Here is a 12,087-nt window from a genome sequence, read left to right as displayed (position 1 = left end):
CAGGCAAGGAGTGCCGTGCCACGCAAGGGTGTCCCCCGCATGGGGGAGCCCCACGCGCAAGGAGTGCGCCAAGGAAAGCCGCCCAGCGTGAAAAGAAAGAGCAGCCTGCCCAGGAATGGCGCCGCCCACACTTCCCGTGCCGCTGACGACAACAGAAGCGGACAAAGAAACAAGATGCAGCAAATAGACACCAAGAACAGACAACCAGGGGAAGGGGGGGAATTAAATAAATAAATAAATCTTAAAAAAAAAAAAAAAAGGAAAAATACATAAATGGGGCTTACTCAAAATTAAACATTTTTGCACCTCACAGGACTTTCTCAAAAGGGTTGTGGCAGTTTGATATTATTTATGAATTCCAAAAAGAAATATTATGTTTATAAACTGATCTGTTCCTCTGGTTGTGATAATCCTTTGATTATATTAGATTCAGTCCACACATCTGAATAAATTATGTTAAGATTAGGGCTTTGATTCAACCATGTCATTAGAGTGCGGACTCAACATTAAGTCCCAGCCCCACTGATAAAACAGACTCTCACGTGGATTTAGATACACAGAAAAAGACACAGCAGAGGAGAGAACTTGATTTCAACACTGGAGGCCCAGGGAAAGATGGGATATTTGCCTGATAGTTTACAGCTGGCCTTGTGAAGCAACCAGAGGAACTGAGAAGCCCTGAGAGACAAGCCTTATGCCAGCCTACAGCTGAGATCAGAAGAAGCTGGGCCCATAGAGGCTTAAGAGGAAAGGGGAAGGCTGAACTCTCACAGACATCACCCTCCATCTTGCTTCAACATGTGGCAACAGATATTTGGTGAGAAAGTACCTCTTATGGTACCTTAAGTTGGACTCTTTAGAGCCTTATAACTGGAAACTTCTACCCCAAATAAATACCCTTTATGAAAGCAAGTATTTCTGGTACTTTGCATCAGCAACCCTTAGGCTGACTAATACAAGGGAGAAAGAGCAGTCATCTCAATGGGAGAAAATATTTGGAAATCACAAGTCCAATAAGGCTTTAATATCCAGGATAAATAAAGAGATGTTACAATTCAACAATAAAAAGGCAAACGACCTGATTTTAAAATGGGCAAAAGACTTTAATAGACATTTGTACAAAGAAGAAATACAAATGGAAAAAAAAAAAAAAAACACATGAAAAAATGCTCAACATCGCTAGCATTTAGGGAAATGCTAATCAAAACTACAATAAGATAGCATTTCATACCTATCAGAATGGCCACTATTAAAAAGACAAAATTACAGGTGTTGGAGAGGATGTGGAGAGATAAGAACATTTATTCACTATTGGTGGGAATGCAGAATGGTATAGCCACTGTGGAAGACTGTTTGGTAGTTCCTAAAGAAGTTGAATATAGTTTTGCCATGTGACACAGGAATACCACTACTGGGTATATACCCAGAAGAACTGAGAGCAGTGACACAAACTGATATTTGCACACCTATGTTCTTAGTGGCATTATTCACAATTGCCAAAAGTTGGAAACAACCCAGGTGTCCATCAACTGATGAGTGGATAAACAAACTGTGGTTTATTCACACAATGGAATACTATGCAGCTCAAAGAAGAAATAAAGTCGTAAAGCAAAAGACAACATGGATGAACTTGGAGGATATTATGTTAAGTGAAGCAAGCTAGAAATATAAGGACAAATACTGTATAATTTTGCTACTATGAACTAAATATATTGTGTAATCTCATGGAGTTAATAACCTGAATATGGTTTACCAGAAAATAAAATAAGGTTAGAGGATGGAAAGCTGAGGTTTAACTTATGCAGAATTGGTAAAAACAATGTGTGTTAATCTTTGGAAATGAATAGAAAAAGAGAAAACCCAACATAATGTTTGTAACTAGCAGTACTATTATGTGGCTATAAAAGTGGTTTAAAGGGAAAGTCTAAGGTTATGTATATTACTAAAAGGAAAGCTAAAAAATGTAACACAGAACTGTACAGCATAGGAAAAAAATGCATGTGAAATATGAATGTGGGTAAAATTGCATATGATTTTTTCTTTGAAGCTAAACAAATGTATGTTAACACTACAAGAAGTTAATATCAGACCAAAAATTAAAAGTTATGCTAAGTGAAAGAAACCAGACCCAAAGTACTACATATTGTATGATCCCATTTTTATAAAATGTAAATACAAATCAATTTATAAAGATGAAATTAGAGTAGTGGTTATGTAGGGCTAGGGATGGGCTGCTAAGGAGTCTGGAGGATTTCTTTTTAGGAGTAATGAAATTGTTCTAAAATTTTTTGTGGTGATGAATGTATAACATTGTGATTTCAGAGAGTCTCCATCGTTTCCTGCTTCAACAATGCTTGAACGGAACCCAGCACTCGCCCCCATTGGCCAGCCACCCCCAGCTGCCTCCACTGTCCTTCCAGTGTCATGCAGCCGCCGCTGCCACCACTCATCAACCGCCCACCATGAGGACCACATCCTCACCGCAGGTGCACCAGAACTGCAACCAGGACTCAGAGGCCGCCATCAACTGCCAGATCATCCTGGAGCTCTACGCCTCTTACGTCTACCTGTCGATGTCTTACTACTTTGACCATGATGATGTGGCTTTGAAGAACTTTGCCAAATATTTCCCTCACCAATCTCATGAGGAGAGGGAACCTGCTGAGAAACTAATGAAGCTGCAGAGCCAACGAGGCAGCCGAATCTTCCTTCAGGATATCAAGAAACCAGAATGAGATAACTGGGAGAGTGGGCTGAACACAATGGAGTTAGCATTACACTTGGAAAAAAGGATGAATCAGTCACAACTGGAACTGCACAAGCTGGCCACTGACAAAAACAACCCCCATTTGTGTGATTTCATTGAAACCCATCATCTAAATGAGCAGGTGAGGTCCATCAAAGAACTGGGTGACTACATAACCAACTTGTGCAAGATAGGGGCCCGGATTCTGGCTTGGCAGAGTATCTCTTTGACAAGCACACTCTGGGAAGCAGTGATGATGAGAGCTAAACCTTATGTCGGCTTCCCCAGAACCACAGGATAGTGCATGTGTGTTGGGTTTACCTTTCCTATAAGTTGTATCAAAGTCCACCAAGTTCTTTCATTGGTACCATTCCTTCAAATAAAGTAATTTGGTACCTGTGATGGTTAGGCTATTGTGTCAACTCGGCCAGGTAACTGTGCCCAGTTGTTTGCTCAAGCAAGCACTGGGCTAGCTGTAATGCAAGGGCATTCATGGACTTTAGTCACCATTGACTTTACTGCAGCGGTAAATTATAGTTAGCTGGTTATAATTACATCAATCAGGGAGATTGCCATCAGCAACGAGTGATGCTTAGCCCAATCAGTTGAATCTCTTAAAGGGGAAGTGATTCTGGCATTGAGAGAGAATTTCCCAGCTCTTCTTTGGACAGCCAACATCTCCCAGAACTTGCCAAGAATCTTCACTGGACTTTCATCAGAGCTCCTGGTTGCAGCCTGCCTACAGAACCTCCTGGACTTGTGCATCCCCATGGCTGCGTGAAAGACTCTGATAAATCTCTTGCTATTGACAGATATCCCTTGTTGATTCTGGTTCCCTAGAGAACCCTGACTAATACAATACCCAAAAATAAAAAGCCACTGATTATATACTCTGGATAGATGGTATGGTATGTGAATATATCTCAATAAAATTGCTAAATAAATAATTGTGCAAGAACAGCCAGAAATAGCAGCTATGTACAGCAAGGAAGGATAGGGAGATTGAGAGGTGAAGAATTTTCTTGTTTATTATTATTGAAATAATGAAAATGCTCTGACTGAAGTGATAAATGCACAACTATGTGATTATACCAAATACCATTTATTGTACACTTTGGATGAACTCTATGCTTTATCAATATATATCTATAAAATTTATTTGCTTTAAAAAACAAAGGTAAGAGGTCTTAAAAAAATAAAAGTCAAGTAGTCTTGGTGATTGCTTAGATACAGTGGATAATGGTGGATATTATAAGAAAGATCAAGGATGAAGTCCAAGTTTCTGGCTTGAGGAAAAGGGTACTATTTATCAGGATAAGGAATACAAACAGAAAAGTAAAGCAGATCTTTGGGGGACTGTTAGGTGGCTGCGATGATAAATTCAGTTGTGGACATGTTTCAACTTGGTCTGAGGCAAGTGCCGAAGTCCAGTTAAGAGTGAGTACTGACTCCTCATCCTAAAAGGAAAGGACTGGTCCAGGTCAGAAGTTTTTAACCTAATAAAAAAAAGCAAAGCAGACTAGAATGAACTTCAGGACATCTTTGAAACCCCTCAAATTATGTGCAGAATTTGGCCTTGGTAAATGTATGCAGTTTTCTACAGAAGGGATCCCAGTATTTATCAGCTATTTTGAGTCTGTAACACATTAAAATTTCCTTTTAAGTGTTTTTTAAAAACAATTCTTAAACTTGGGGAACTCTTAAAATGCTAACATTCTAGGTATTTACCTTGTTATTTCTTCTGGTTGGTTGTTAATAAGGTATTTGCAGGGCAGCTCACTTCCTCCTTCCTATACTAAGAGACTGCAAAATTAAAACCTTGGATTGGATAGAGACCCATATAATGAGTGAAGGTATACCCACATCCTGGGGAGGACTGATGTTCTTAAATAGAGGGAATTGTATCTCTCGAGAGAAATGGTGGCTCCCAGTGCATTGGGGCAGTTGAGCATGTCAAGTCCTCAACACTGCTGCAAATATCTATGAACATGGCCCTTTAAGCAATGAAAACTGACTGTCACTGTGGGCCCTAAGGGGAGGGAGAAAGAGGTATTGAATAAATGGAACCAGTGTAACTGTGCGGGCAATAGAAGTGTTCCACAAGATTACGCAAGGATGGATATAAGACATGTTAAATTACACCAAAAATATATAGGGGTGGATAGCCTAAAATGTAAATCATAATGTAAAACATAACTAAAAATTTAGAAAATTGTATAGCCTAAAATATAAACCACAATGTAAACCCAAATGTTACCTTATTTAAAAGCTATTGTCTCAATATCTGTACTTCGGTTTCAGTAAATATAATATGAATATGTAAAAAATAAATAAATAAAACCTTCAGAGTCGCAGGTCTCTTGATTATCAGACCTACTTTGCCTGTCAAACTCCAGACTAATTCTCACCCTCAAAATTTCACTATGTTTGCTTATTACCTAATGTTGGAGAAAATAGGTACTTACTAGGACACAGAGACTGAAACAACTATAGACAAAGAAAGATTTATTTAGAAGCTCTCCCAACAGTGCAGGTCTGAAGAACAGACTTCAGCCCCCCCTTGGAAGGGGGGATCTTGAATTTATACAGAGCTTTCCTGGGCAGGGGAATGATAGTCCATGGGAGGGGGTTGAGGGTCCAAGTGAAGTGCAGGGGACAACAGAAAGCCCTAAAAGGTGTAACTTTTCCCTGATAGTGACTAGAAGATCGTGGGTTAGGGAGTTATGGTTTCTTGGAATACTGCAGGAGCAGATGTTTCTTTGTTCCCTCTTATATGTAGGTAGGGAAGGTTTCCATTTCCCTTTACTCCTGTCTCTATGTGGTTTCTTTATTTAACCTGTGGGGAAGTGCCATGCCCTTGGACACATAGACTTATGGGGGATGGGGTTAGCCTTTCCCCAGTGCATATCAGGGGAAACTGGGCCACAGCCTGTTAATTATTGCAAACCTCTAACACCTAACAATAAGAATAAAACATCATCGCACGGGGGAGAAAAAACATGCCCAGGACAGCCAAGACTGTCCCAAGGCTATTTTTAACATATAAATCCAAAGAAAATCGCACCTTTGGCTTAGAGAGAAATAACCCCCTGGATTTAAGCCGTGGAAAACGATGCTCGCTAACTTGGCTCTCGGCTTCAGTCTCTGGCCGCCAAACACCCTCTACCCAAGTTCTGGAGCCCTTTGCATCTTCTTACCCACTTCAAATATGGCCGCCAAACTCGATTCTCCTTTGCCATCTAATCTATGACGACTGCTCTGGCTTCAAGACCATTTCCAAAAGGGCCGCCTCCTCCCGCGGGATTGAGATTCTGAGTGCGCAAGCGCAAACGCTCGTCTTTGACTGGCAAAATGGCGATGGGTCTGATGTGCGGTCGTAGGGAGCTTCTACTTCTGCTTCGGTCTCACCGTCAGGTAAGTATACCCCAGGGCTAGGTGCCAGGATGCCGCCCCATCCCTACAGCCTGAGCCCAGGGACAGTTCGTGCTGGGGACATAAAAGCAGACACTGACCTGCTTACCGGGTCCTGCGTCTCCTGACCTCGGGTCTCCTGAGGACATGGGAGGATCTTGTCCCCGGCCCTGCGGACTCAAGAACCCCGTACCGTTGTCTTTTCCCCGGAATCTCAGGCTTCGCCTCCTGGCAGGGGCATCTCAGCCCGCCCTCTGGGCTCTGGGATGGGCCTGCGGTAGCAGATCCTGGACACCCGGGCTCGAGCTGCCCTCTGCACTCACCTGTTGCACGCCCTCGGGCCAGCCATCTACACACCTAGGGTAGTGCTGTCCTCACCTGTGGTTGCCGGACTGCCTGCGTCATGGGGAGTGAGCAGAATAAACGCCCTGTGCCCCCTTGCTGAGACTTCTGTTCTCGATAAACGGGCTCCATCATCCTTTTACTTGCTCAGTTTCACAGCGTCGCAGGACCCTCGCCCCGGCCCGGGAAACCGCTGACCGCGGGACCCTTGTTCCCAGCCGGCCAGTGCTGCCGGCGCCCACACTACCTCCTCCTCGCGGCCCCCAGTCCCCGCTGCCTCAGTACCTCTGCCATCTCGTATGCTGATGCGCAGGTAAGAGGCGATTTGTTCCGGCAACTTTAAGAGTGGTATTTCTTGGTTGGTTTTTATTTTGTTTTGTTCGAGGGTGAGGGGAGGATATAGAGCGGTTCTTGTTCACACTCCGCTCCCAAAAACAGTAGCGTCTCCGCTTGGATTTGGATTTTCAATTCATGGGAAAAGATACTTATGATATAATCAAGGCATTATATTAATATGAACTGAGATTCACGTGTATGTGTATTAGAAAAATAATAACATATCAAATTATTTATTTTGTGGATATTATTTCTTAGAACGAGACCAAGTAGGTATTTGGATTTTGAAAAGCGAGTTATTTTTCTAAAAACATTATAAGTAGAATGATTTCAGTATGGCAAAAACCATGAAAGTGGTACTTGAGTGAAGTTCGGGAAACACCGAGAAGTAACAACTTCCCAATAGAAGAAATAATAACTTCTGACCATAAAGGGAGGTCATGAAATCTTAAAGTAACTTATTTTTCACCTGGAAGGAGAAATATGATGATCTTTTTAAGCTTCAGTGTAGAGTCAAAACAACAGAACCCAGTACTGGTTCTGTTCTGGGGACCTTGGGCTTTCTATATATTCCCCCACTGAATATTATACTTGGCTTCCTTTCACACAGGTCCAGGCCTCTCCAGTCGTTCCTGTAACTCCCTCACCCACAGTGGTGACTGAGGTGGCTCCTGGAGAGACTGCAGATGTAATCCAGGCTGCTGCAGAACCGACCTTCACTGAACTGGGCTTGGGGTCATACACCCCAGTGGGACTAATCCAGAACTTTCTGGAATTTTTGCATGTTGACCAGGGCCTACCATGGTGGGGAGCCATTGCCGCATGTAAGGGGAACACACGGACAAGGGTAGAAGAAGGGGACTTGTAGATAGAACCTTAAAGATGGCAGTTTTGTGAGTGGATCAAGGAACGTTTAGGGGTTAGAAAAGCAGATGATTCAGACAAAGGATAGGGATAGAGTCTGATGAGACTACTTGTATTTCTTAAAGGGCATTATAGAACCACTAGATCATCTAGGATTTGAGAAGTATTGATATTTGAATGTAACGCAGGGTTAGAATAAGGGGACCTTACTAACAATGAGGAAGCTGCCCTGATTTAGGAGAGTGGAGGGTCAGAAACTCCCAAATTGAGAAGCCACTCACATTGCTCCTCTTGTAAAAGACTAAGACTATGCATGGGGTTCTGTTTCCTTCTGTTTTTTCATACACCTTGCTCTGTCAGTTATCTCTCCTCTCCTCTGTCTGAAATTTCTCCATCATTACTGCCCTATCCTGAACATGTAATCATACTTAAGCATACCATGTGTTTCTTGGAACAAACTTCCTTCCCTTGATCCTTAGTTCCCCTATCTTTCTCGTTCCTTTCATATCTGTAGTATGAACAGTTAAAACAGGGTTCTATATCCTACTGTTTTCTTCCTATTCACTCCTTAACCCTCAGCAATCTGGCTTTTACTAACACCACCTCATCCTAACTGCAGTGGCATTGCAGCTAAATCTACTTCTCTTTCTTATGTACTAGACCTTTCTACCTTAGATAATTTAGACCTTGCTATCCCTTGTCTTCTGTTATAATCTTTCCTAGTTTTCTTCCTGACTTTGACCACACCCCCTCTCCATTACCTAATCCTCTACCTTTCCCATAAATGCAGGTATTCTGGGTTCCACCCTCAGTTCCCTACTCTTTCCTCTCCACATCATCCATCTTCATGTTGATAAAACCTAAACGCATATCTCCCACCTGGTCTCTTGCCAGCCTAGACCTACTTGCATGTCCTACAAATTACATAAACTAAATAAATGTTGGAATGATCAGGAAATAGGAAATGTAAGAAAAGAAATAGGGAGGAACTAAAGCAATAGGTCACCAAATTACCTCCTATGCCGGAAATTTCAGACTTCATTCCTGGGAGCCCTCAGGAACATCTGAATAGGCAAAGGCCAAAATATACATAGTCAAGCCAGGCTATCTCTTCCCCCAGAACAGCTTGATTTGTATCTGTTTTGTTATTGTTTGTTTGTTTTAAAGATTGATTTATTTCTCTCCCCTTCCCGGCCCCACCCCGGTTGTCTGTTCTCTGTGTCTATTTGCTGCGTCTTCTTTGTCCGTTTCTGCTATTGTCAGCACTGGAATCTGTGTTTCTTTTTGTTGCGTCATCTTGTTGTGTCAGCTCTCCGTGTGGGTGGCACCATTCCTGGGCAGGCTGCACTTTCTTTTGCAGTGGGCAGCTCTCCTTACGGAGCACACTCCTTGCGCGTGGGGCTCCCCTACGCGGGGGACACCCCTGCGTGGCAGGGCACTCCTTGCATGCATCAGCACTGCGCTTGGGCCAGCTCCACACGGGTCAAAGAGGCCCAGGGTTTGAACCACAGACCTCCCATGTGGTAGACGGATGCCCTAACCACTGGGCCAAGACTGCCGCCCTGTATCTGTTTTGTATATTGGGCTTACAGTTGAACAAAAAGTTCCTTTCATAATAGAGATGTTTGAAATCTGTGATCTAAAAAGCAGTTTCTGTCACCTTTTTTTCAAGGAAACAGGCAGGATTCCTGCTTAAAGAAGTCAATGCCAGTCTTTTGTGATACCAAAGCAGAGAACTGAGCCTTGAAGGAACTATGTTGTCCCCCCTACCCTTAGTTCTGAGCCCTTTGGACCTGAGTCACAATATGAAGGCTGCAGTGAGGACTTAAGGATGTCAACCTTCTAGGTACAGAACTGCTTTTAATTTTGCTCCAATTCTGGTTTGTGTCTTCCAGGTACGGTCCTTGCTCGCTGTTTGATTTTTCCCCTCGTTGTAAAGGGGCAACGAGAGGCAGCAAAGATCCAAAACCATTTGCCAGAGATCCAGAAGTTCTCCACTAGAATCAGAGAGGCCAAGTTGGCCGGAGACCAGGCTGAATGTGAGTAATTTGCAGGATGAACATGGAAAGGACCACATTTTTCACTTTTCCTGACATTCTGCTGGGGGGAAAGGAACAATCTAAATTGGGAGTTGCTTCAGCTGGGCAAGTTGTAAAGATTTACTTGCTTCCCAAGCCTAATGCTTCCAGTAACTGGAGAGTGTCAATTAGAAATTTCATGAGCAGGTAATAAGAATGTTCACTTCCACCACCCTGTTAGCCTGACCATTAACTTACCCTCACCTCTCTCCTCACAGTTTACAGGGCCTCCTCAGAGATGACGCTTTACCAGAAAAAGCATGATGTGAAACTGTTCAGGCCTCTCATTCTACCTCTGACTCAGGTAAGCAAAAACATCTTCCTCCTTGTATCATCCTAAACACATCAAATTGCTTTCTGTATGCTTCCTGTGCCCGGGCTCCCCCAAAAGCAGATGATGGTGATATCACACATGGCTTCCAACAGTGGGGTAGTGAAAATTTCCCATCCACCAAAGGGTCCTGACCCTGTTTATCCTGTGTAACAGGCTCCGATCTTCATCTCCTTCTTCATTGCCTTGAGAGAGATGGCCAATCTTCCTGTGCCCAGCCTGCAGACGGGTGGCCTCTGGTGGTTCCAGGATCTCACAGTATCTGACCCCACCTATGTATTACCATTAGTAGTCACTGCCACAATGTGGGGTGTCCTTGAGGTAAGCCCAAGTTGACCAAGTGCCTGGCCTGCAAAGCTGATGCCTCTAATGAACTGGGAGTGTGGGGTCAGACAGTTGTGCAGAATGATCATTCTTCCCTCCCTGGAGAAATACAGTTGATGGGTAAGAAATTAAAGCCAAATTCACATGTGTTTGCTGCTCTTTCCCTCTACCTTTTTTTCCCCCCTGCCAGCTAGGTGCTGAAACAGGTGTGCAAAGTTCTGACCTCCAGTGGATGAGAAATGTTATCAGAGTGATGCCCCTGGCTGTCTTGCCCATTACCATCCATTTCCCTTCGGTACGTAATGGTATAGGGACTGGCTCCAAGTCCTTCTACCTAACCCAACTGCTTCTTAGGAAGCTTTTCAGGGATGCAGCTACTGAATTCCTTCTCTTTATTCTCATCCAGGCAGTGTTCATGTATTGGTTCTGCTCCAATCTGTTTTCCCTGGGCCAGGTGACCTGCCTCCGGATTCCAGCTGTACGTACTGTACTTAAAATCCCCCAGCGTGTTGTGCATGATCCTGACAAATTGCCTCCACGGGAAGGCTTCATAAAGAGCTTCAAAAGAGGTAGGAGCTATTCCTCTGCAGAACAGGACCAGGGAAAAGTGACTTAAAAATGGATGTGGCGCTTATTGTCTTCCTTTTTCTTTTTATAGGCTGGAAGAATGCCGAAATAGCGCATCAGCAACGAGAGCGGGAACGACGAATGCAGAATCACTTGGAGCTAGCAGCTAAGGGTAAATAATTTTTTTAGGCTAAACCCTGTCTTTTGCTTCTTCCCTTTCTTTGTTCAGCAAGATTTGTTTTCTCGTTCCCAGGTCCTTTACGACAGACCTTTGCCCACAACCCTCTGTTACAGCATGAAAAGAATCACCCTCCCACCACCCTTAACAGCAGCAACAAGCCAAAGTCAAAGCAGCCCTGGCGTGATACACTTGGCTGACTTAGGTCCCCTACTCAGACCGGCATGAACTCTGTCTCCAAGACTCATCCTCAGAAAAGGCTTGATGCTGTGTCCTTGCCTCAGTCTAGGAACTATGGGACATGGAGATGTTCATTTTTAAAGTGGATTCCAATACAGACTCTTGTACCTGCATGTAAAAGAGAACACTGGGGAGCCAGGTGATCTTTTCATCCACAGACTTAGTAAATCTTTGTATACATGCTGTTTCCTGATACTTATTAAACAGGGAAATAGGTTGTATGCTTCAGAAAAATGAAGAATGAATTGGATAGTGATTATTCTTGATGTCCCATGAGACAGCAAGGTGGAAGTGTCTCTTTAAAATGTTTTTATGTGGCATTGTGTCCTTAAACCCTCACCCCATAGATGCGTTGTTCCCATCCACATTGCATTGCAGTTACAGAGATATGACTGATAAATTGAGATTCTAAATATAATAATCCCATTTATTAACCCTAGGATTACCTATAAAATTTCTTCAAAGGAAGTAGATGTGTTAAAATTTTTGTGATAATTAGGAAGAAGGGAAATTGAAGTCATTTTTATGTAACAACATTTTACTACAACAGTTTAGATATTCTCTTACTTGCTTTGTGTGTACAGAGTATTTGTATTCATCTTTGGCTATTGGCTGGTGAGGGAAGAAATGCTCAGATTCTTTCAGGAAGAAGACTGTTCAGTCTTTCTGC

General features: G+C 43.1%; 1 protein-coding gene and 1 pseudogene across 2 annotated transcripts; both read left to right on the top strand.

Annotated features, from left to right (window-relative positions):
* The first annotated feature begins 2,462 nt into the window (after window positions 1–2,462).
* On the top strand, window positions 2,463–3,013 carry LOC101422987 (ferritin heavy chain pseudogene; annotated as a pseudogene).
* Window positions 3,014–6,049: 3,036 nt separating this feature from the next.
* On the top strand, window positions 6,050–11,983 carry OXA1L (OXA1L mitochondrial inner membrane insertase). 2 transcript variants are annotated; one of them, XM_004474575.5, is made up of 10 exons: window positions 6,050–6,160; window positions 6,651–6,812; window positions 7,446–7,659; window positions 9,595–9,738; window positions 9,996–10,081; window positions 10,265–10,429; window positions 10,623–10,727; window positions 10,887–11,001; window positions 11,091–11,171; window positions 11,253–11,983. In XM_004474575.5, exons 1-10 carry the CDS (start codon window positions 6,098–6,100, stop codon window positions 11,375–11,377), a joined length of 1,260 nt encoding a protein of 419 aa, XP_004474632.1. In that variant the 5' UTR covers window positions 6,050–6,097; the 3' UTR covers window positions 11,378–11,983. The 2 variants fall into 2 exon arrangements, with proteins under 2 accessions (XP_004474632.1, XP_004474631.1); XM_004474574.4 differs by having other exon boundaries at window positions 6,051–6,160; window positions 10,839–11,001; window positions 11,253–11,885.
* Window positions 11,984–12,087: the final 104 nt, after the last annotated feature.

The sequence above is a fragment of the Dasypus novemcinctus genome, chromosome 3 (genome assembly GCF_030445035.2).
Source record: "Dasypus novemcinctus isolate mDasNov1 chromosome 3, mDasNov1.1.hap2, whole genome shotgun sequence".
NCBI lineage: Eukaryota > Metazoa > Chordata > Mammalia > Cingulata > Dasypodidae > Dasypus > Dasypus novemcinctus.
This window is presented reverse-complemented; position numbering and strand designations above follow the sequence as displayed.

Bases quoted from the DNA above. Each gene is read 5' to 3' on its own strand.
- OXA1L (XM_004474574.4), top strand. From the start codon at position 6,098: ATGGCGATGGGTCTGATGTGCGGTCGTAGGGAGCTTCTACTTCTGCTT. The intron at 6,161-6,650 runs GTAAGTATACCC...TTACTTGCTCAG, and splicing joins TGCTTCGGTCTCACCGTCAG to TTTCACAGCGTCGCAGGACC. The intron at 9,739-9,995 runs GTGAGTAATTTG...CTCTCCTCACAG, and splicing joins GGCCGGAGACCAGGCTGAAT to TTTACAGGGCCTCCTCAGAG.